Consider the following 21,284-nt stretch of genomic DNA (forward strand, 5'->3'; position numbering starts at 1 on the left):
ACTTTCTGGAATGAATCTGCACAGCACATTTCTGTCTCCCCAGGTCTTCTATCACACTCATTACCATAGCATCTGAAAGTGCTGAAAGGTAAATACAACCTCCTTGTAGAAAGGAGGTATGTCCTGCAAATCTCTTCACAGCAGAGAAGGACACTTCACTTGTTAGCGCATGCCTATGTTTCCAAAAAGCTTTAGACAACATTTCTTATCAGACACTCAAAACCATTTCACTAACGTGAAATACTTTATTGAAACCACCTTTTTGGAATCAAGGCTTACTCCGACAGTCATACACTGGGCATTCATAGAATTATAAGGCCAAGTTGCCAACAGAAGGCAACTGCTTTTGTCCAGTAACTGCACGTCCATTTAAGAGAATGTTAGAAATGCTGGAAGAAAACGCATTTTAGTTCCCCTCTCTTTCCCTCGTCCTTCATCTGTACTTGGACCTCTCTTTGTCTTTTGATTTCTTAGGACTTCTGCTTCTGTCTGATTTTTTATCCCAGTCTCTTATTCGGAAGTCCTCTTTGTATTTGTCTTTTTGTTTGCTGTAAGTGTAGTCTCTCTCTTGAGATCGGCTGCGACTCCGATGCCTGTCTTTCTTCTCACTCTTTATCTTCTCTCTACAGCGTTCTCCTTCATGTTTTCGATCAGAATCCTGTTAAAGGAATTGGATGGATATGCAGTTACAGACAAAAGTGAAAAATATACACAGACATGAAGAGAACTAGAAAAGAATCAAGCATCATTGGTTCCTTAGCTAAGGCTGGTACCACCTGAAATAGATTCACATCCCTGATGTTTTGGAAAAAAACCCCACATTAAAAAAAACCCAGCATAACTATATGAAGAAGGTAAGTCTACAGTTTTTGTCAGGATTTATGGAGAAAAGCATGGCTGCCAGGCATGCTGCTGCTTGTATTTCCTAAGAAGCTTTACCAAAACTGGTTATATCAGGGATTCAACTCAGATGGATATTATCAAACTCTTCATAAGCACCACACAAGCTAGATTTGGATTTTGACTTCTTATGTAAGCAATGCAAGTATTTCCATCATAGGTTTTGGCTCAAGCCCCACGGGCATTCCAGTGCTAAGAAGATGCAGAACACTTTTGAAAACCTGCCTGTAATAATCTCTAATGGCCTAAATTTTAGGCTTCAGAAAAATGAATGACACTGTTACAGAGACCAACTACACACACACAAAGAACTTTACTTCCTTGAAGCTAGAAGTCCACAAGAAAAGGCACCACAGAGAATCCGATCCTTTTAAATGTACAGTCAAACAGTAACACAAATTGCATGAGTTGAAATGGAAATAACGAGGTAATGAAAAATAAGTTGTATTTTGCAGACTGATGGGTATGACCCATACAGAAAACACATGAGGATACACTCATACACAGACATAGTAAACTCTAAGAGAAAACTGGAAAAGGGACAAAGTCATAACATAGATCTCAAGCAGTTGCATGACCTGTATTCAAAGATATGCTACCAAATCCTATTCACAAACCCGCACCGTAGTCCAACCTCCTGCTCCAGACCCACATCCTGTTACCTACTAAAAGCAAGCCACAACACCATACCTCTTCTACCCTCTGGAATCAAGTCAAACCGCACAAGATTCAAAAATATATTCTTAACACATCAACACAGAGGCTGAAGATTCAGGAAACGTGTGTCAGACTAAGAAAAGGATGAGTCAAAATATACTAAAGAAAAAAAAAACCAGCAAGATAACAGAAAAATGACTCAACATCATGGAAACTATTTGGAAAATAAATCCCCTTCAAGTCATAGCTGGAGCTAGTAGCACGAACTGCAGTTTCAGTTGCCAGAACTTCCCATTATAAGACCCTGTTGTCTGTTAATTAAAACCTCTGCCACACTAGGGACTCAGGGTGGAAGTTTATGTATGAAGCATGGCTACTGTGGTCTTTGACCAACTAGTTGTGGAAGGTCTGCTGTTGTTTTGTTTTGAAGTTCTTACCTCAAATACATTCTAGTATTTCCAAAATAGGGTTAAAGGAAAATGCTTTGTTTGCCTATACTAAAAATGCTACCATTCATAAAAAAGTTTCCCTACTGTTATGCTTTGTGCTGGCCTCAGTATTCACACTGAACATATTCTGCCTCAAGAACATGCTTCCTTCCCCTGTTCTTGTGCAAGTTCCCCAGATTATGCCCAAATTTTAAACCTAAAAAAAAAAAATAAAATTACATTGTATATATGCTAAACAGGATTTGTCAGCTAAGCTGCCTGCAGATTTCATCTGGAAAGGGCCATGCCCAAGACACTCTAAATGAGACCGAGTACACACTGCTCAGTATGTACATACTATACAGTACACACTAACAAGAATGTTCAAGTGCAGACACAGAGAAAAATTCTTCCCAGAAATTCATTTTCACAGCTGCAAGAGGGAACTACGTTGCTTGCCATCAGAGAATAGAAGTAAGCCTCCACCTGTGATTTTGGGCATAAGGCGGCCAAGCTATTTACACTGAAACAGGTAAAGGTGAGCAAAGGAGGAAAGCAGTGGGAAAGAAGATACCAGAATACAGCAGCAGCAGACTACAGGAACAAACCACAATAGGTGCAGGTGATTAAATCACAAAGAGATAGAGACACAGAAGAGATCACAGAGTCAAGCACTAGAAAATACTCTTTTCCAGAACCTGGAAATAGTACCAGGAATCCCACTGTCCTCATGTTTTTGTGCTATGAAGTCCACTGCTATTGTGTCTCGCAGTCCCCTTGTAACAATTCTAACGGGTTTACAGCCAATAGCTACCAGTACTTCTTGTACCACCTGCAGGGGTGGAGACATCTGAATGACTCTAAAATGTTCTCTGCTGGTAACACACAGCCAGCCAGTTCCACACGTGTGATTTCTGAACCATCAAGAACAAAGATTACTTCCAGAAATATCTGTTTCAAGATGTTAAAATGACAATGTAAGTCAGCCAAAAAGACAGGAGGAAGTCTAAACCAACATTAGTCCAGACCTCTTGTATGTATATGCTCCAGTCGAGACTAATTATCTGAACAGGTCCCTCCCCTCCACCCAAAGGATCCCAACTGAATTAGTATACAGTGACAAAAAGACTTGTGTGCCAAGAATGACTGATAGGGCTCACTGGTGGCACTGAAAAAATTTAATTGCTTATGTTCATGAGAAAAGTTATTTTTAGCATCACAGCAAGAAGTGATGCAATGGAACAACACAATCATGTATGCTCTCTGTAGGAAGAACTTAAAGGCAGTACTCAAAACTCATACCAAGACTTTATTTACTGTGGCTGGAACCTTATCACTTTCTGCAAAGTTGCTAGAAGACAGCTGTTCTGACTCATAAAGCTTGCATTGTTAAAATATTGGGGGTTGTTTTCTTTGTTTTTCAGCTTAGCTCAATTCTCTGAATGCTCACGCTTCAATGGTAGTTAACCCTCCACTTTATCATTGCAGACATCATTTCCATGAAACATCAACACCTTGACTATTCCAAGTTCACAGAAATGACAGAATTCTGACCTGACAGGCAGCAGTGGAACTAATGGAGGACAGAACTTCTGATGATCTCCTCCACAGCCTCAGTCTTACAGCACTGCATGCTTGCACAATTCAGATGCAAGCAAACCTGCATACAGATTTTACACACACACTTCCAAAACAATTAAGGAAAAACAAAAACAAAAAAAAACACACAAAGAGATTGTGTTTCTGATTCCATATAAGAAAAAGCCAACACACACAGGTCTGGCAAGAAAATGAGAAATAGTTTGCATTCATGAAATGTGGTTAACTACTAGTTCGTGACTGGAAGCATGGAACAACAGGTTCAAAGTGCTGAAGATCTACTTTATGAGAGGCTATATTGCCTCTTCAGGATGTTTTGGCAATAAGCTGTTCAGACATGCCAAGCTTCAAAAGCCCAGGAAGATTTGGAAAGCCGCTTTCATAATCAGATACTAACATCAGCCTTCTGTATGTTTACAGCTGCTGTATTTTACAGGACTTTGCATGCCATGTCTTCAGTTCAGTATCAGACTTTTTTTTCCTGGCTTCTCTTATTAGGAGGACAATAAACAGGTATAAAGTTAATGCAGGAAGAGACAAGACCTTAGATGCTTTGGTCCTCTTGTCATCCTCTTCATCTTCAGAGTGGTGGTGCTTTTTCTTCTTTTGTTTTTTAGCCAAGTGCGACTGACTTGTTTGAGACTCTTCTATATCCTCATCCAGCACAAGGTCATACTTGGCACTGATAGTGTTGGTTAAGGACAGATCTGTTAGTTAATATCAATAAACAGCAGAACATAAAAGCTCATGAAGCAAACAAATCCCTGCTTATCAGACCAGGGTTTACCAAGGCTTCCCATGTATTTCAGTCAGAACAGGATCGTACACATTGAAAAAAAAATCAGCCCTGCTAAAATGACTGAATTCTGTCCTGTCAAACAGTACAGCCAGGTCCCAATTCTCCTTTCTTTTCTACCTGTGGAACAAGTTATGGTCGTCTTCTCTCTCATGGTGACCACAAGCAGAGTATAATCTCAGAGCATGATTTAGTTAATCTTATGGTCTCGTTCTGGATGCAGCAGGCCCCCTCTGAAACAACTTAAAAATCTGTTATGCCATATGTCATTCCAGGGCTGTAGACTTGAAATGTTATTTACCTGCACACAACATGGAAGTGAAACAGCACATTCTGATTTGACTAAATTCATTGAGGTCATCAAATGAAAAATGCAAAATGCTTAATTCCATCTCAAACACCAAATAATTATATGAAGCAGCCGCAAAACATCCATTTGGCAAGCTTTAAGAAGGATTTTCCAGGCTGTTTTCATAAACTGTACTCAGTTCAAAAAATACCTTTGACCAGAAAAGGATACTCCTGCTTTGGTTTTACCTTCTCTTTCAGAGAAAGTTTTGAAGGTTTGTCACGTTCCTTTTCGTACTCTTTGAAATCGTCCTTGGTATACCGCCCACCTGTCCACAGAAAAATATATTCAGTTCACTCCAACTAAAAAAAACAACCAAGACTCATATGTATAATTAAGTTCTGCTTATGAATTTAAGGGCTTTTCATAACCATATACATATACATAGCAGGACACAGTTCCAGAAACAACACTGACATCTGGGTAACAGAGTAGAAGAGAGTAGGACAAGTTGTGATTTTTTGTCCTTCTCTTGCTTGCAGATCCCATGAACAACATACGGCTTTCTCCTCACTCATGTCCAGTGGAGACGACACATGAACAGGATCACAAAGCAGGATTCAGCAACTGGTTTAGTCCCACTTTGATTACAGGTCCTATGTCACACTACTTAAAATTCTGTTACCATGAAAGCCTACAGACTATTCTCATTATGAAATTACTTTTTTGCTCAGGGATGCACGAAGGGAATCCTCTGAGACAGCTGCAGTTTAAGAATTCAAATGGAAAACTATAAAAAAATTTGTCATGTCTTGATTTAAAGACGGGCATGACAGATTTAATTTTCCATCCATTTACCTGAAAGTACCAACTCACAGATTAATAATCTATTCTACAGCAATGTGCTGCCATCTCACGGTCATAGTTAAAACTGCAATATTAACTGGCTAGGTCAGAAACGGCTACTGAAGGTGGAAGAAGGACAACACCTCCCCTAGGTCATTTTTTGGGTACCATATAAGCACAACAAGAAAACAATACAGTTAGCTTTCCAATATTTAGGACAATTTAGACCTAAGTTACCCAGATAAAGAATAGTTTTCCACATAGTCAGTTAGTACAGGATGCACTGCGGAGCATGCTATAGATTACAAAGTCATCTCAGCTCTGTGCAGGGCAAGTTCTAGCACCTCAGTGTCCATGACTAGTCCCCAGCCTGGAGAAACTGGATGCAAAAAATTGAAGGCTGACTGCATTTTTAGGCGAAGACGCACAAGAACATCACCACTGCAATGCACAGTCACCTCTCCAAGTCCAGTGTTTTCCTGATGTCCCCAACAACCAAATAACCTCTCCCACCACCTTTGTCCTCCCAAAACATCCTCAAACATCTGAAATTGGGTTTTATAACATACAGCCTGCTATGCAATATGCTTGACCTACAGGAGGTGAAGAAGGGAAATCCCTGGCCTGAATATTGACTTTCTTGTATACATTCGACTGTCACACAATGAATAAAGAAAAGAAACTAGAAAGTAACAATGTACTGCCATATTATTTTGCTAATAAGGAATATCAAAACCCATTACTTTTAAAGCTTGAGAGGAACAAATTATTTAGTGGCAAAAATACATCTGATAAAAAGGTAATTCATGGCAATGCAATGTTAATATAACAGTAGTAAACCCTTCTACTCTTTCTTACAGAGTAAGTGAAGAGCTACCAACTGTGCTGCTCTATTTATTAGAGTACCAGGAATTTTATATCCCTGAAGATGTCATGATTTAAACTCATAAAAATTCCTTCTATTTGTATAATGCTTACAGTTTAGAAATCACAGCTTATTAAGTTATGAGCGTCAAAGAATTGCAACTGTACCTACCTTTTCCCTTCCACTTAATCTTTGCAACAGACTGGCTAAAATCTACATGTATCCGTCTGTCATCTATCAGCACATTGTCCATTTTGAAGTAGGCTTTCTCACAGTCTTCCTCCTGATATTAATGTTTCCAGAAAATTTTAAGTCATGATTATTTCATAGGAATATTCACTGAAGAGCTCAACCACAAATTCAACTGCTTAATGGCATACATTTTTTTTTCTAAAATTGCCTAAAGCACAGCAGTTCTTGCATTGTGACATTTCAAAAGAAGTAGTTATGCTTTGTCCAAATGTCAGCATTTCAAATTCCAAGTCTTCAGTTAATTTCACTATTTTAAAAAATTGCCAATCCAGCTACGTGTTTGACACGTAATACATTCAGAAAAACAACGAAAAAAAGGACAACTAATAAAAGCTCCATTTTAAGCACATAAGTAGACTGAAGAAAAGTGAGAACACTTTTCCAGTGTTTTCCAGTTTTCCCTCACAGATTAAGAGAGATCAGCAGCTAGAAACAAGAAGCTATGCACCATCAAGAGAACTATTACTGTCAATCTCACAGTAAGAGCATGTTGATAAAGCAAGCATCATTTACAAGCCCAATATAGGACACTACTGTACACACTGATCTACCTGCTTTCATACACCCTCCTCTCTTTATGCAGCTTGCCTCCTTTTTCTCCTAGCATTCATTCTCTTCTCTAACTCTTCAAAGGCCTTATGTGTTCTGGGGAAAAAAAGGGACCTGCTCTCCTCGCACTGGTTTCAAGACAACCTAAGAAGTACATATTTGTGTTGCTTGATTGAATAAAGACTTAAATGTTTGCCTCATTTAGGGCCTACAACTTCTATAACTAAGCCAGTAAGAGAAAAATTAGCTACCCCACACTTCAAGATTTCAGTGTTTTTCCTTAATGGAAGTATATAAAAAATGAACTTTCATAAGCAGAATCTACATACAGTGAACCTAAAAAACGTACCTTTTCAAACTCAATGAAAGCATAACAAAGAGATTCACCAGTCTTCCAGTCCCGAATCACTTCACAGCTGAAAAATTGACATGAAATTAAAATGTCAGTGCTGTTGGAGCAAAAAATATAGTATAGGCAAGCACTGCTTAAAAGGGAGAGCAACAGTTAAAAAAAAAAACCAAACAAAAAGCACCACGATAAAAAAAACCAAACCCTTGAAGGTATTATATAACACTTGATTCGAGACCCCTACTGATGTGGGGGTGTCTGCACAGAAAAAATGCATGTGAAATTACTTGAGTAATTATTACACTTAACTCACAAGTGGTTAACGTGAAGTGTAAAACTAGGGATGAATTTCTGATTAATGAAACAAAATCTGTTTTCCAACATTACTGTTTGTTATTTTTTGCATTTCACTAATGCAAGACAAGAAATGTCACATTCTGTTTTCTCAGTCATTTTAAGGAAAGTTTAAACAGGCATCACGTGACAAACTTTCTCTTCTTAGCAAGCACCTCTTCAGCAGCCATCTTATCAGGCAGTTCACTGGGCAAAAATCAGAAGCCTAAAGTATTGAATCAGTAGGCACAAAATGGGAGCAATACAGTATTGCACCAGTATTATTAAACTCTTGTAGTCAGAATTCTCATGTCATATACAGGATGTTGAAGGATGTCAAACAGGCAACAAGGACAGGAAATGTGGTATTAATGTGAGACTTAATAAGGAGAGACCTCCCCCATGTGTCCCAAGAAAGTGACAAATCAGGATTAGGACAGACAAACCAAAAGATGATCAAGACCCAAAAAAACAAAAAAAAAGAGGGGGGGAGAGAAACAGACCAAGGGGGGGGAGAGAAACAGACCAAGGGGGGGGAGAGAAACAGACCAAGGGGGGGGAGAGAAACAGACCAAGGGGGGGGAGAGAAACAGACCAAGGGGGGGGAGAGAAACAGACCAAGGGGGGGGAGAGAAACAGACCAAGGGGGGGGAGAGAAACAGACCAAGGGGGGGGAGAGAAACAGACCAAGGGGGGGGAGAGAAACAGACCAAGGGGGGGGAGAGAAACAGACCAAGGGGGGGGAGAGAAACAGACCAAGGGGGGGGGAGAGAAACAGACCAAGGGGGGGGGAGAGAAACAGACCAAGGGGGGGGGAGAGAAACAGACCAAGGGGGGGGGAGAGAAACAGACCAAGGGGGGGGGGAGAGAAACAGACCAAGGGGGGGGGGAGAGAAACAGACCAAGGGGGGGGGGAGAGAAACAGACCAAGGGGGGGGGGAGAGAAACAGACCAAGGGGGGGGGAGAGAAACAGACCAAGGGGGGGGGAGAGAAACAGACCAAGGGGGGGGGAGAGAAACAGACCAAGGGGGGGGGAGAGAAACAGACCAAGGGGGGGGGAGAGAAACAGACCAAAGGGGGGGGGAGAGAAACAGACCAAAGGGGGGGGGGAGAGAAACAGACCAAAGGGGGGGGGAGAGAAACAGACCAAGGGGGGGGGGGAGAGAAACAGACCAAGGGGGGGGGGGAGAGAAACAGACCAAGGGGGGGGGGAGAGAAACAGACCAAGGGGGGGGAAGGAAAGAGAAAAGGGGGGGGAAGGAAAGAGAAAAGGGGGGGGAAGGAAAGAGAAAAGGGGGGGGAAGGAAAGAGAAAAGGGGGGGGAAGGAAAGAGAAAAGGGGGGGAGAAACAGAAAAGGGGGGGAGAAACAGAAAAGGGGGGGAAGCAACCAAAAAGGGGGGGGAAGCAACCAAAAAGGGGGGGGAAGCAACCAAAAAGGGGGGGGAAGCAACCAAAAAGGGGGGGGAAGCAACCAAAAAGGGGGGGGAAGCAACCAAAAAGGGGGGGGAAGCAACCAAAAAGGGGGGGAAGCAACCAAAAAGGGGGGGAAGCAACCGAAAAGGGGGGGAAGCAACCGAAAAGGGGGGGAAGCAACCGAAAAGGGGGGGGAAGCAACCGAAAAGGGGGGGGAAGCAACCGAAAAGGGGGGGGAAGCAACCAGAAAAGGGGGGGAAGCAACCAGAAAAGGGGGGGAAGCAACCGAAAAGGGGGGGAAGCAACCGAAAAGGGGGGGAAGCAACCGAAAAGGGGGGGAAGCAACCGAAAAGGGGGGGAAGCAACCGAAAAGGGGGGGAAGCAACCGAAAAGGGGGGGAAGCAACCGAAAAGGGGGGGGAAGCAACCGAAGAGGGGGGGGAAGCAAGCAACAGAAGAGGGGGGGGAAGCAAGCAACAGAAAGAGGGGGGAAAGCAAGCAACAGAAAGAGGGGGGAAAGCAAGCAACAGAAAGAGGGGGAAGCAAGCAACAGAAAGAGGGGGAAGCAAGCAACAGAAAGGGGGGGGGAAGCAAGCAACAGAAAGAGGGGGGGAAGCAAGCAACAGAAAGAGGGGGAAGCAAGCAACAGAAAGAGGGGGAAGCAAGCAACAGAAAGGGGGGGGAAGCAAGCAACAGAAAGAGGGGGGAAAGCAAGCAACAGAAAGAGGGGGGAAAGCAAGCAACAGAAAGAGGGGGGAAAGCAAGCAAAAGAAAGAGGGGGGAAAGCAAGCAAAAGAAAGAGGGGGGAAAGCAAGCAAAAGAAAGAGGGGGGAAAGCAAGCAAAAGAAAGAGGGGGGAAAGCAAGCAAAAGAAAGAGGGGGGAAAGCAAGCAAAAGAAAGAGGGGGGAAAGCAAGCAAAAGAAAGAGGGGGGAAAGCAAGCAAAAGAAAGAGGGGGGAAAGCAAGCAAAAGAAAGAGGGGGGAAAGCAAGCAAAAGAAAGAGGGGGGAAAGCAAGCAAAAGAAAGAGGGGGGAAAGCAAGCAAAAGAAAGAGGGGGGAAAGCAAGCAAAAGAAAGAGGGGGGAAAGCAAGCAAAAGAAAGAGGGGGGAAAGCAAGCAAAAGAAAGAGGGGGGAAAGCAAGCAAAAGAAAGAGGGGGGAAAGCAAGCAAAAGAAAGAGGGGGGAAAGCAAGCAAAAGAAAGAGGGGGGAAAGCAAGCAAAAGAAAGAGGGGGGAAAGCAAGCAAAAGAAAGAGGGGGGAAAGCAAGCAAAAGAAAGAGGGGGGAAGCAAGCAAAAGAAAGAGGGGGGAAGCAAGCAAAAGAAAGAGGGGGGAAAGCAAGCAAAAGAAAGAGGGGGGAAAGCAAGCAAAAGAAAGAGGGGGGAAAGCAAGCAAAAGAAAGAGGGGGGAAAGCAAGCAAAAGAAAGAGGGGGGAAAGCAAGCAAAAGAAAGGGGGGGGGGATAAAGAGGGGGAAGAAAAGGGGGGGGAATAGAAGACAAGGCTATTCAGACAAGCTATGGGAATTCTCTGTAGCAGCCATCAGCAAGGAAGAAGGTAGGACAGTTTTGTGCCAGAACCCTCCTTTGTGGATTATTCAGAGAATCTGTCTGAAAGCAAGAATGCAGAAGAGGTACTGAACAAAGAGATAAAGAAAAAAAAAAGTAAGAAATCCCTAGGACATCCACAAATCATGCTGGACTTGTAAAAGTGGCAAACAATGCCAATTTCACTCACACGCAGAGAGACACAGAGACAGTCTAGTGAAGGATTTGGGACTCTGCAGGCCTGCATGCCAGTACTGCACAAATTTATAGAAACTCAATGCAGAATAGAGTTAGTCTCCATCTGAATAAATAGGACCTACTCAGGACCATCTGAGTAAACCTAAGTGAAGTTCTCTGAAAAAGTCAATATGCTTATGCACAATGATGATTTCTGATGCAGTCTTTTCAAATCCCTCCCAAAATTCTAATAAACTCCTGCACCAAAGGCTTTTGGGAAAACTAAGCAGCAATAGCATAAGAAACATCTTTGCATTGATAAACATGCAAAAGACCAGGCAAGAGTAAATAGTCATTTCTCACTGAGAAAGTAGATAGGTCAGCAGCAGTTTGCTGATGATACTAAATCGTTAAAGGTGGCAAAAATAAAGACTGAAAAAACTGCAGAAAGTTCTTGGGAGACCAACTGAACAGCAAAATAGCAAATGACGTTCAATGTAGAGAAATGCAACAAGATGAGCATGGGGGGAGGAAACCTAATTGTGCATTGGGAAAAAAAAATAGCTTTAGCATTGACTAGAAAAGCAGTTGAGAACAAAGCAGAGAATACCACTGTGCCACTGTAAATCTGTAATTTCTTTAATACAGTGTGCAATTCTGGTCCTCTCATCTTGAGATGAAACAAAAGAAGAGAAAAAGTTTGAGAAACGGGAAACAAGGTAAGGAAAATTCCTCTACAAAGCATGAGTATGTAGGATAGTACTCTTTGCAAGAAAAAAAGATGACTTTGGAGTATAGGATAGGGAGGTGTAAGAAAGTAGGTTTCACTGCCCGTCATGTCTTTTGATACCAGTACCAGGCGGAATCAACGAAAACTGCTAGGAAGTTCAAAACTGAAAAAGGCAGCAGGCATGAGAAACACCTTAACAAGGAGTATACTGGATGCCAGAAATGTTTGTCATTTTATCCCAAAACATACATACTCCCATGCAAAATGAAAACCCAGAGACTGTATGTATCTTGCTCATGTAGCATCTGAGACAAAAACTGCTGAAAGGAGGGAGAGGACGGGGGGCTGGGGAGAGTATCATATGCTTTCCTTGTTCCTATACTTCCCCAGGCTTTCAGTTAAAACCACTGCTGGGACAGGATAATCATCTAGCTAGATCTGACTTCCTATCACCATTGTTGTAGTCTCTATCCAAATACATGCAGCCACAGCATAAACCTCCAGAGATACTGGAATACTACCCAACAGCCGAACCTAAATAGACTGGTGGGAATCAAGTTCAGTTTCAACAAAGAAGGTTTTCTTTATTATTTTACAATAATTACCTTTTAATGGGACCAAATCGTGAAAATATTATCTCTAGGTCTTCATCTGTGGTCACAGGATTCAGTTTACAAACAAACAGCACATTTTCTGGTGGCTTGACCTCTGCATCGGGTAAGTCTCCCACCTACAGCAAACAGAAAGAGACCTTTGTCACTTCTGCCTAAAGCTCTCTACATTTTATTGCCACAAGCACACTGGCAACACATCTCTCGGATGATCTCGGACACATTCCTATCACAAAATCAAAAAATTAATAAAATATTTTTCCTATTTAATGTCACAAAAAAGTGTTTTCCATAGTACCTAAAAATGATTATCTATTTGCAGTTCCACCACTAGGAATTCATGAAAGTCACAAATACTTTCTACCTCACTTTCCCTGTTATAACAAATACACAGTTCTAAAAGGTCGAAGTGTACATTTAGAGCCACTCTGTTACAAAAATAAAAATGGACTGGATCCATTCCTTCACCTCTGCCCCCAAGATCAACTCGCCTTTCCTTGAAATCTCGCAACAGCTAGGATAAGCTTAAATTTAAGATAGCTTGATAGCAAATTCAGTTACACGGGAAAATGCAAATACACATACTACCTCCTGTTGAACTGTAGCACTTCTTTTTAAAACCTGAACAAAAGACTAGTGATATTTAAATTATTTATCTCCATCTTTTACTTAATATGCTAATAAAAAGGTAATGCACATTAGTTTGATAGCATAAAGAAGCAAAATAACACAAGAAGCAGATTCCACAAAAAAGAACACAAAAGGAGTTTGAGCACGTGACTCTCAGAGAAGTTTACTGTTTCAACAAAAGAATAGTGGAACTAATAGTTGGGGTTTTTCAAATCAGTGAAACTAGCAGCACACTTAAGTTTTTCATCTCTTCAGCTTATAGAGCATAGCTCCCTATTGCATGCTACGCAGCAATAGTCACTGAAAATTACTTTATCGGCTCACATACCCCACTTGCCTTTTTTAGCTAACCTTATCTGGAAAACACGTCATCAGCCCCACTGCTGCTGCAGCAAAACAAGAGCCCACACCAGCAGATCTTCTGCAACACTGTGGCCACATCTGGACTGAGCTTGGTATTAGCCTCTGCTGCAAACTATTCACCACAAATTTGAATTTGGTAGTTGTAAAGAAATGTGATGGAATCACCCATCGTTCAACAGTGTGTGTGCGCTTTTTTCTTTTTTTTTTTTTAAAAAAGACTTCAAAGCCTATTCACAATTTTTGTTGCTATATGGAGTTTACAACTGCCAGCAGTTACCAAACATTATATTTAAGAAGGAAGAACATAAAGTTAACCAATGTTAAATGCAACCTAATCCCACAGAAGGAAGACTGCCATTACATACATGAATAATGCAACCTCAATGCCACTATATGTACTGGGAAGAGATTATCACAAATTAGCTCAGCTCTCTCCCACGCATGCTAAACCTTTTCCAGGATTATATATACACAGCAGCATATTACGTATATTATGTTTTTTAACTGCATGCATTTCTAGCAAGTTTTTATAAAGCCTCCACTGGTCCACTCTTAATCCTGGCTTTAAAAATTAAATATCACCTGTTTTATCAGAAAACCACCTCCAGTGCTCATGCTCAATCCTTTTCAATATACCACAGACATTTAATAGCACAGATTCTGAGCCATGACATCATCATCAGATAAGCAATTTCAAGATAAATAGTACACATTCTCCTAGACTTAATATAACATGCACACACACAGGAATAACATCTAAAAGGCAAATACAGAAATATGTTCACCATTTCCAGAAGAATGGCACGAGTTTTTGCTTCTTTTTCTGCCTGAACTTCTTCTATTTCATCTGCAGACCGTCCTTTCAAGTCATCAATTTCTTCATCTGCTCCTATTCTGCCACTCTGAAAAACGAAGGAAAAAGCTATTTATTACCAAGCCACGGCCAAAAATTCTTTCTCACTTTGCAAATATTACTTGGATGACCTCACCCCTCAGCCCCCAAGACATGAAAAATGCTTAAGCACTGCATCTCTGCAGAACTGGGCTTTCATTCTGTTCTTCCCACTTAGATTTAAAAGAGAGGGAAAAGATGTTATCCTCATGTTTCAGGCACTATGAACTACATATGAACTTTCAGGCCCAATTTGAACCATATTCAGTTAGATAAATTCTTTTATACTCCCATCTCATACTCAACATCTCACCACAAGTGTCAACTCATTTCTAATCTAGATAGCTCCTACCAGAAATGACGATAATGAACACTGCAAATATCTGGGGTGTCTAATAAGACTCAAACGTTAAAAATCACAACAAGAATTTTATTTTCACACATCTACATCTAGGCAGGATTTGAGGAGTAATTTTGTCTCCTCATCAGCATCTCTAGAACGCTGCCCTTCTTACAGACATTTCTACACTGAAAGGTGTATCTTCAGACAGGCTATGGCGGAAGAAAACCAAGTAAAAGTTTTCAAATCTCTATGCAGTTGGCAGTGAGCTATTAAATTCCTTATACCGTTTAACTTATCTGAAGGTACATCAGAGATTAACCACAGTGCAGATGTACTATGAAAGCCTTATTCCAATCTTGTAATTATATCTATTAAGGTTAAAAATAAACAATATTCTGTCTAGTCAATTTATTCATTGCTTGAAACAACTGTTTCCACACAAGGAGATAATCTCACATAGCAACTTCCATAACTGTATGCTATCAGTAAATTATGAATTATTACAATTGTATTTTTAGCAAGTTCCTTCTGTTTGAACAAATACACCACAACAGTATCTATGCTTGCAGATATAACTCAAAGAATGAGCAAGATTACTTCCACTGAAACACTAACTATTTCACATTTAAAAGGAAAACACCAGTTAAGTTAATAAATGTTAGTTATATTTTGTCTTCTACCACAGTATACAGAAAACAAGTAATGCCAAAGGTGAAAATTCTGAGTGTTCTGCTTATCTACACTGTAATTAGAAAACTAAAATACCGCTTTCCAACCTAACTCCACTACAGTCAAAGGGGAGAGCACCCATGTCACCCTTTTATCTTTTTCTTGAAAGATTACGCAGCCATATTTGATTAAACACAGCAACGGCCCCAAATAACAGACAAGCATTTGACATATCGGAACTCAAGCTAGTGTAGTAGAAGAGCATCTCTTATCCTCCTATGCTAAAAACGTATAGTTCTTTTAGGATATAGATTTGACAGACAAAGTCTTAAGACAGAATTCTTATTTTGACCAAGTCTCTGCTGGCCACTAATAGGGATAAATTTCATTATTTCTTCCAACTTTTCCCCAAGAAGCTATCATGAACACTCACATCTAGCTGTTCCTTAGTAGGTTCTGGTGAGCGATCAGGAATAGACAAGCCAGGTGGATCTTCAAATGGATCATCTAAAATTACTGTATGATTTATCCTTACAGAAAACAAAACCAAGACCAGCATCAGTCACATGCAAATAAAACTCTCTTTACCCAAGTAACAGGAAACCAGCCCCGCTGATTCTGTTTATCCCAAACAGCCAAACATACTGTATGTTTGTAAATACCAGTAGTACTGATGCTTTTGTAAAGGCAACATAGTTGCACACTTTCTTACACAGTTGTTCATTTTAGTACCTGCTTATTTTACCAATAATACTGGAATAAAAGTATTTAAGATATCATGTACAGGTCACCTGACATCACTATATTAATCTAGCTTCCAAAAAAGATTAATTTGTTTAATTATAATGTATTCCTCAAAAAGGGAAGTTAAAAGCAGTTGCACCTGATATCTTGATACGGGATAAAATCCTTATCTACAAAGGTTTCGTTAATTGTCTTCAATACATCCATGCCTTCTGTCACTTCTCCAAATACTGTATGCACACCATCAAGGTAATCCAGGTTTTCCCCTGTAGTAATAAGAAACTACAAGAGAGATACAAAACCAGTAACAGTAAATAGAAAAATTCAGGGCTTGAGTTTTACCTTAGGAGAGGTACAACTCTCACTGAAATCAGTAGGGCAAAACCAACTCTTCCTGACTTCTGCAGGAGAAGATTAGTCTTCTTGCATCAGCTCTGAGAACATGGTGAGGAAACCTACAGCTCACAGCCACTGCCTGAGGAAGAGAGGCTCTCTCATGTAAGTCGCCCTCCACATGAGCTTGCAGCTCCGGCTCGTTGGACCCTTCTGTGAATTGGTTTGACTCACCAATCTGGCAGAAAACCAGACCACCGGAGGAAGAGCAGATAGTTATCTGTCTGGTAGGTTTGTTGTGCAAGATCAGCAAAGGTTGTGACAGGCCTCACTGCTGATGAAAGGGAGAGGACAGGAAGAGCAAGGCTACCCTTTTGGGCAGCAGTGAGCTGTGAGCTGAGCTCAAATCACCTGTTCATCAAACTGCATTCGGCAGGTGCATTTTCACAGTTTTGGCAAAAGCTTCCATAGGTCTACCTTCACCTAATTCTGTCCAGACTTTTCTCCTTCCTTCCCTTGTATCACAAACTTTTATTTCCCCAAAAAACAGATGCAGTAGCATTGAGAGGAGAACTAGAACACAGTAGCATTGATTGATACCAGCTGAACACTTGGTAACAAATTAAAGATGGACAACACTTGGTAATGAACAAAGGAGGAAGAAGCAGATACACACAGGTAACAGAACATAACCATTACATCCATGCTTTACAATCTAACTGGTAACATCTCACTCCTCATTTTCTGCAACACAGTTAAGACTGGTTAGTATTTGCTAACTTGCAGCTGCATTAAGCTGCATTATATTTGTAAGCCAACTCAATGTAATTCCTTACAGGAGTTTTTCTTTCCCAAGGAAGAAGCTGCAATGAAGTTCCCATAATTCCCATATACCTGTGTATATGCTAGCAGGCTGCATTCTTAAGTATAAATACAAATGTAAACTCTTCTTCCTAAACCCCCCACCCAAACAATTTTATACATACAATGCAGTGAAGCAGCAAAATTAACTCCATATATTACAAGCTCTAGCTGGAATAAAACCATAGTTTTTTTTAAATTGCTCTTTGATTATTAAAAACCTCTTTTTTTAAATTAAAACATATGGATATTACAAGTTGTGCTGGTTTCAGCTGGGATAGAGTTAATTGTCTTCCTAGTAGCTGGTACAGTGCTATATTTTGAGTTCAGTATGAGAACAACGTTGATAACACTGATGTTTTCAGTAGTTGCTAAGTAGTGTTTAGACGAAAGTCAAGGATTTTTCAGCTTCTCATGCCCAGCCAGCGAGAAAGCTGGAGGGGCACAAGAAGTTGTGAGGGGACACAGCCAGGGCAGCTGACCCAAAGTGGCCCACGGGGTATTCCACACCATGGGATGTCCCATCTAGATTTAGGAACAGTTTCCTTACTTTTCACTTCCATTTAAACTACTGAACTTTTTCCTGCCCATTCTATACATTAGCAAAATCACATCAAGGTTTTAATAGAAATGAATAAACACGGGAAAAATAATACAGAGGACTGAATGCTAACAAATAAAATTTATAAAATTAATCTAGGACAGGATTTGAATCTGACCATTTTAGTCTCTTTCTTGTCTGTAATCAAATACCCACTGGCACCAAAAACGCTACGCAAAATACTTATCTGATCTATGGCTGGTTTTTTACACACCTTTTGACCACATTACAAGATGATGCTATTGAGATGACACTGTCATTGTTATGTCTCTTTTGTAAATTCAAGGAATTTTCATTTTAGTTAGTCAGATGTGTACCAAGGCTTTCCAACACTGTATGCTGACCTGTGATCCATGCTGATCATTGCCATTGTTCACCATTGACACGGTTCCCTTCTTCTTGTGCTTAATTCTTGGCACTTTTTCTGCCTCAAAGAATCTAGCTTGATCACCGTACAGTTGACTGAAAACATAACAAATATGTTACAAGACAAAAGAATTTTAAAAAGTGAGCTAAACCAATGCTGTAAAACAGTAAATAAAACACCTTAAAAATGTTTACATTGGCATTCAAATAAAACCAGATTTTACATTGCATCCATGTACCATTTTTATGGACCTGTACACTTACATAAATTCACTTTGTATTCCAGGGAACAACAGATTTTTCTCTGAGGCATTTCACAGAGGCTTTGGGGGGGGGGGGGGGAGCAGGGGAAGGTATATTTGTATTTTTTAACTGCAGTATATAACATTTTTCTAAGGCACAAAGAGAATACAATTTTGATAAGTAGGTTCCATCAAAATATGTTAATCCACACTGTAAAAATGTAATAGTTTATGCCAAAAATTTCTATTCCAATATAAATGGAAAACCACTAAATCTATGTGTTAACTTAGTTTATCATACAGACAGGATGCATACAGTAATTTGAGATACACAGGATATGGCAAATTGTTAAATTCTTTGTAATTTTTTAAGTTTAACCCTGGTATCACTCGTTTTGTCACACTCCATAACTGACAGAGGCATAGTCAATACACACATTTGCTCAAATTTAAGGACAGTGTTGTGTTTGAAAGCCTCTATGAAGAGAGGATTCAAATTAAACTTTGCCTGGGTAGCAAGTTTCCTGGGTAGCAAGAACAGAAACTCCAATTTCATGGACTTCAGTAATGAAGAGGTAGAAGAGACAAAGTGCCATTCCCCACGCTAGCAGCAGAACAGAACCTGCCACTGTCATCACATTATACTTCCCCATCTGCCACACCAATGAGCCCCAGAAGACCAATCCTTATAAAAGAGCAGAATATCAAAATAAACTTGATCTACCCATGTGCAGAGACAGCTCAGGTCTGTCAAGTTTACCTACCTAGACCTGCATCTGCTTAGCACAATTATACTGCTTCCAGGATCACCAGAGTGATGATCCGTGTGTTCAAGGTTTTATATTTAAGAGACTCTGACGGACCAGACTTATAAATGTCAACACTGGTCTAGCAACACTGTCTCTGTTCAAATTTATCTCTGTGTACTGTGTTCCCCAGCATTCCAGGTCTAGTTCTGCTCTGCAATTTTAATTCTACTTTTAATAACAATTTCAAAAGAATCATATAGAACATATGCACTTTGCTAACTTCCATCCTAGCTGTTTGAATTTATTCAACTTTTATGTGCATGACCACTGAAAACATCTTAAACAAGGAAGAACAGTGATTTCCTTACACACATTCAACATGACCAAAATGAACTCAACTGAATTTTTAGAACAACAGGATTACTTTCCTACACACAGAGGAAATCAAGTATAGTCTCTATATTCCCCTCCTGCTCAGTTAAATACATTTTGTTACAAAACCAGAAGTAATAACAAACTGTTAATGATTTTGCCTTCTACAGAGCACTTAGTTATGATACTTAAAAGATCAAACCTATAGTTATTTGCTAACTTTTAAATAAACAGAAATTTATGTAAAACTTGTTAGTCGTAACTTCACCTCTAAGGTCAGAGATCAAATACTGTCCAGAAAAAAAACGTGAACGGCCAAAGGCAGTGTAGGAAATAAAAAGGTATTTAGGTATGACAACCAAAGAATCTTAGGCATCAACATTTTTACTTCCCATCAGTAATTCTGCCCCAAGAGAGCTGAAGACAATCTAATTGGAACCCCTATTCCCCTATACAACTTCTCTGTCGATGAAGTAACACAAAAGTTTTACTTACCAAAATATGGATTCCCCTCCACGGCCAGTTCCCATGGGGTCGCCGGTTTGTATAATAAAATCCCTCTGTCGCAAAGCAGAATACATAAGATACTGCTTTCATGTTTGTGAAGTTAAACCAACAAAAACATAAGGAATTGAGAATACTCACCTGTACATTATAAATAAGACAGTAGTTGTAGTACTTGACTTTGCAGAGCTTCAGAAAATTCAGACAAGCTGTAAGAAATTACAAGCACATTTACTAAAGAAAGCCCCAGATACAGGAAGTACAGATATAAGATATCCAGTTCAGTGTGTAGAAAAGTGTTTTTGGAGCAGACCGTGCTAAGACTTACCAGCGCACAACCTTACGCACGCTGCGAGACGTGCTCTAAGGAGAGGTACCGCCTCCTCCCTCCCTAGAGCCTAGCGATTCAAAGAACCCTGAACGCAGCCGGCTACAGGGGAACGCACGTTCTTTTTTCCTCCCCGGTTTCTTGCCAAACACCCGCGGTCACACTTGCGCTTACAACAAAACCCGAGCCGCCCAACAGCAACCGATGCTCCCGAGTGCTTCGAGCGCACGCAGCAGCTGCCGCAGGGACGGCTGCCGGCCGCAGAGCTCGCCGGGCGGGAGAAGGCGGGCCGCTGACTGCAGCCGCCCGCTCGGAGCCCGCTCCCTCAGCCGGCCGCCCCGGCACCTCACACACCTCGCGTTGCGACAGCCCCGGCGAAGGGCCCGGCTCGCCACCGGGGCGCGGGCGGGGCCGGGCAGCGCCGAGGGGAGCCCGGCGCTTGGGCGGGCAACGGCCCCTCCTCCCTTCCCCGAAGAGAGGGAAACCCTGGGGAAGCTTCCCCAGCCGCCGCAGCCGCAGGGAAGCCAGCCGCGCGTCCTCGCCACAGCGCCGGCCGGGCGCAGGGCCGGGCGGGTAACGACCCACACCTCCCGGCCCAGCAGACGCCGCCCAGGGCGGCAGCCGCCCCTTTCTTTACTCGGGGCCTCCACCTGCCCGCGCAAGGGGCAAAGCCGCGACCCCCCCGGCCCCGCCCGCCGCGCTCCTACCGCGGGGCCGCTCCTCCGTGTACAGGTCGATCACCAGGTCGCCCAGCGTGGTCTCCAGCAGGACGGCCATGGTCGCCACCCGCCTCCCCGCGGCGGGGCGGAGCGGCGCGGCGCGGGGCGGGGCGGCGCGGCCCGCCGGCGCTGGGCCGCCCTCTGCCGGCGCGGAGGAGGAGCTGGCGCCCAGGCGGCGCGGCCCCGCCGCCCCCCGGCAGGCGGCGGGCTGTGGGGAGGGTGGGCGAAGGGC

At 41.8% G+C, this 21,284-nt stretch overlaps 1 protein-coding gene across 1 annotated transcript; it reads right to left on the reverse strand.

The window, feature by feature from the left end:
- Positions 1-225: 225 nt before the first annotated feature.
- Positions 226-21,176, reverse strand: PPIL4 (peptidylprolyl isomerase like 4). Its single transcript, XM_069786984.1, has 13 exons — positions 21,041-21,176; positions 20,147-20,214; positions 19,997-20,061; positions 18,117-18,234; positions 16,117-16,259; positions 15,667-15,763; positions 14,115-14,231; positions 12,331-12,455; positions 7,531-7,597; positions 6,552-6,663; positions 4,901-4,997; positions 4,128-4,266; positions 226-658 (listed from the first exon to the last, which is right to left on the reverse strand). The coding sequence occupies exons 1-13, from the start codon at positions 21,108-21,110 to the stop codon at positions 434-436; spliced, it is 1,443 nt and encodes a 480-aa protein (XP_069643085.1). The 5' UTR covers positions 21,111-21,176; the 3' UTR covers positions 226-433.
- Between the last annotated feature and the right edge of the window lie 108 nt (positions 21,177-21,284).

Source organism: Haliaeetus albicilla, chromosome 7 (assembly GCF_947461875.1).
Source record: "Haliaeetus albicilla chromosome 7, bHalAlb1.1, whole genome shotgun sequence".
Lineage (NCBI taxonomy): Eukaryota > Metazoa > Chordata > Aves > Accipitriformes > Accipitridae > Haliaeetus > Haliaeetus albicilla.

Coding starts and splice junctions, on each gene's coding strand:
- PPIL4 (XM_069786984.1), bottom strand. CDS start 21,110: ATGGCCGTCCTGCTGGAGACCACGCTGGGCGACCTGGTGATCGACCTG. Junction 7,598..12,330: donor CGATTTGGTCCCATTAAAAG/GTAATTATTGTA, acceptor TCAATTTTTCAG/CTGTGAAGTGATTCGGGACT. Junction 659..4,127: donor AGAGGACCAAAGCATCTAAG/GTCTTGTCTCTT, acceptor TTCCTTTAACAG/GATTCTGATCGAAAACATGA.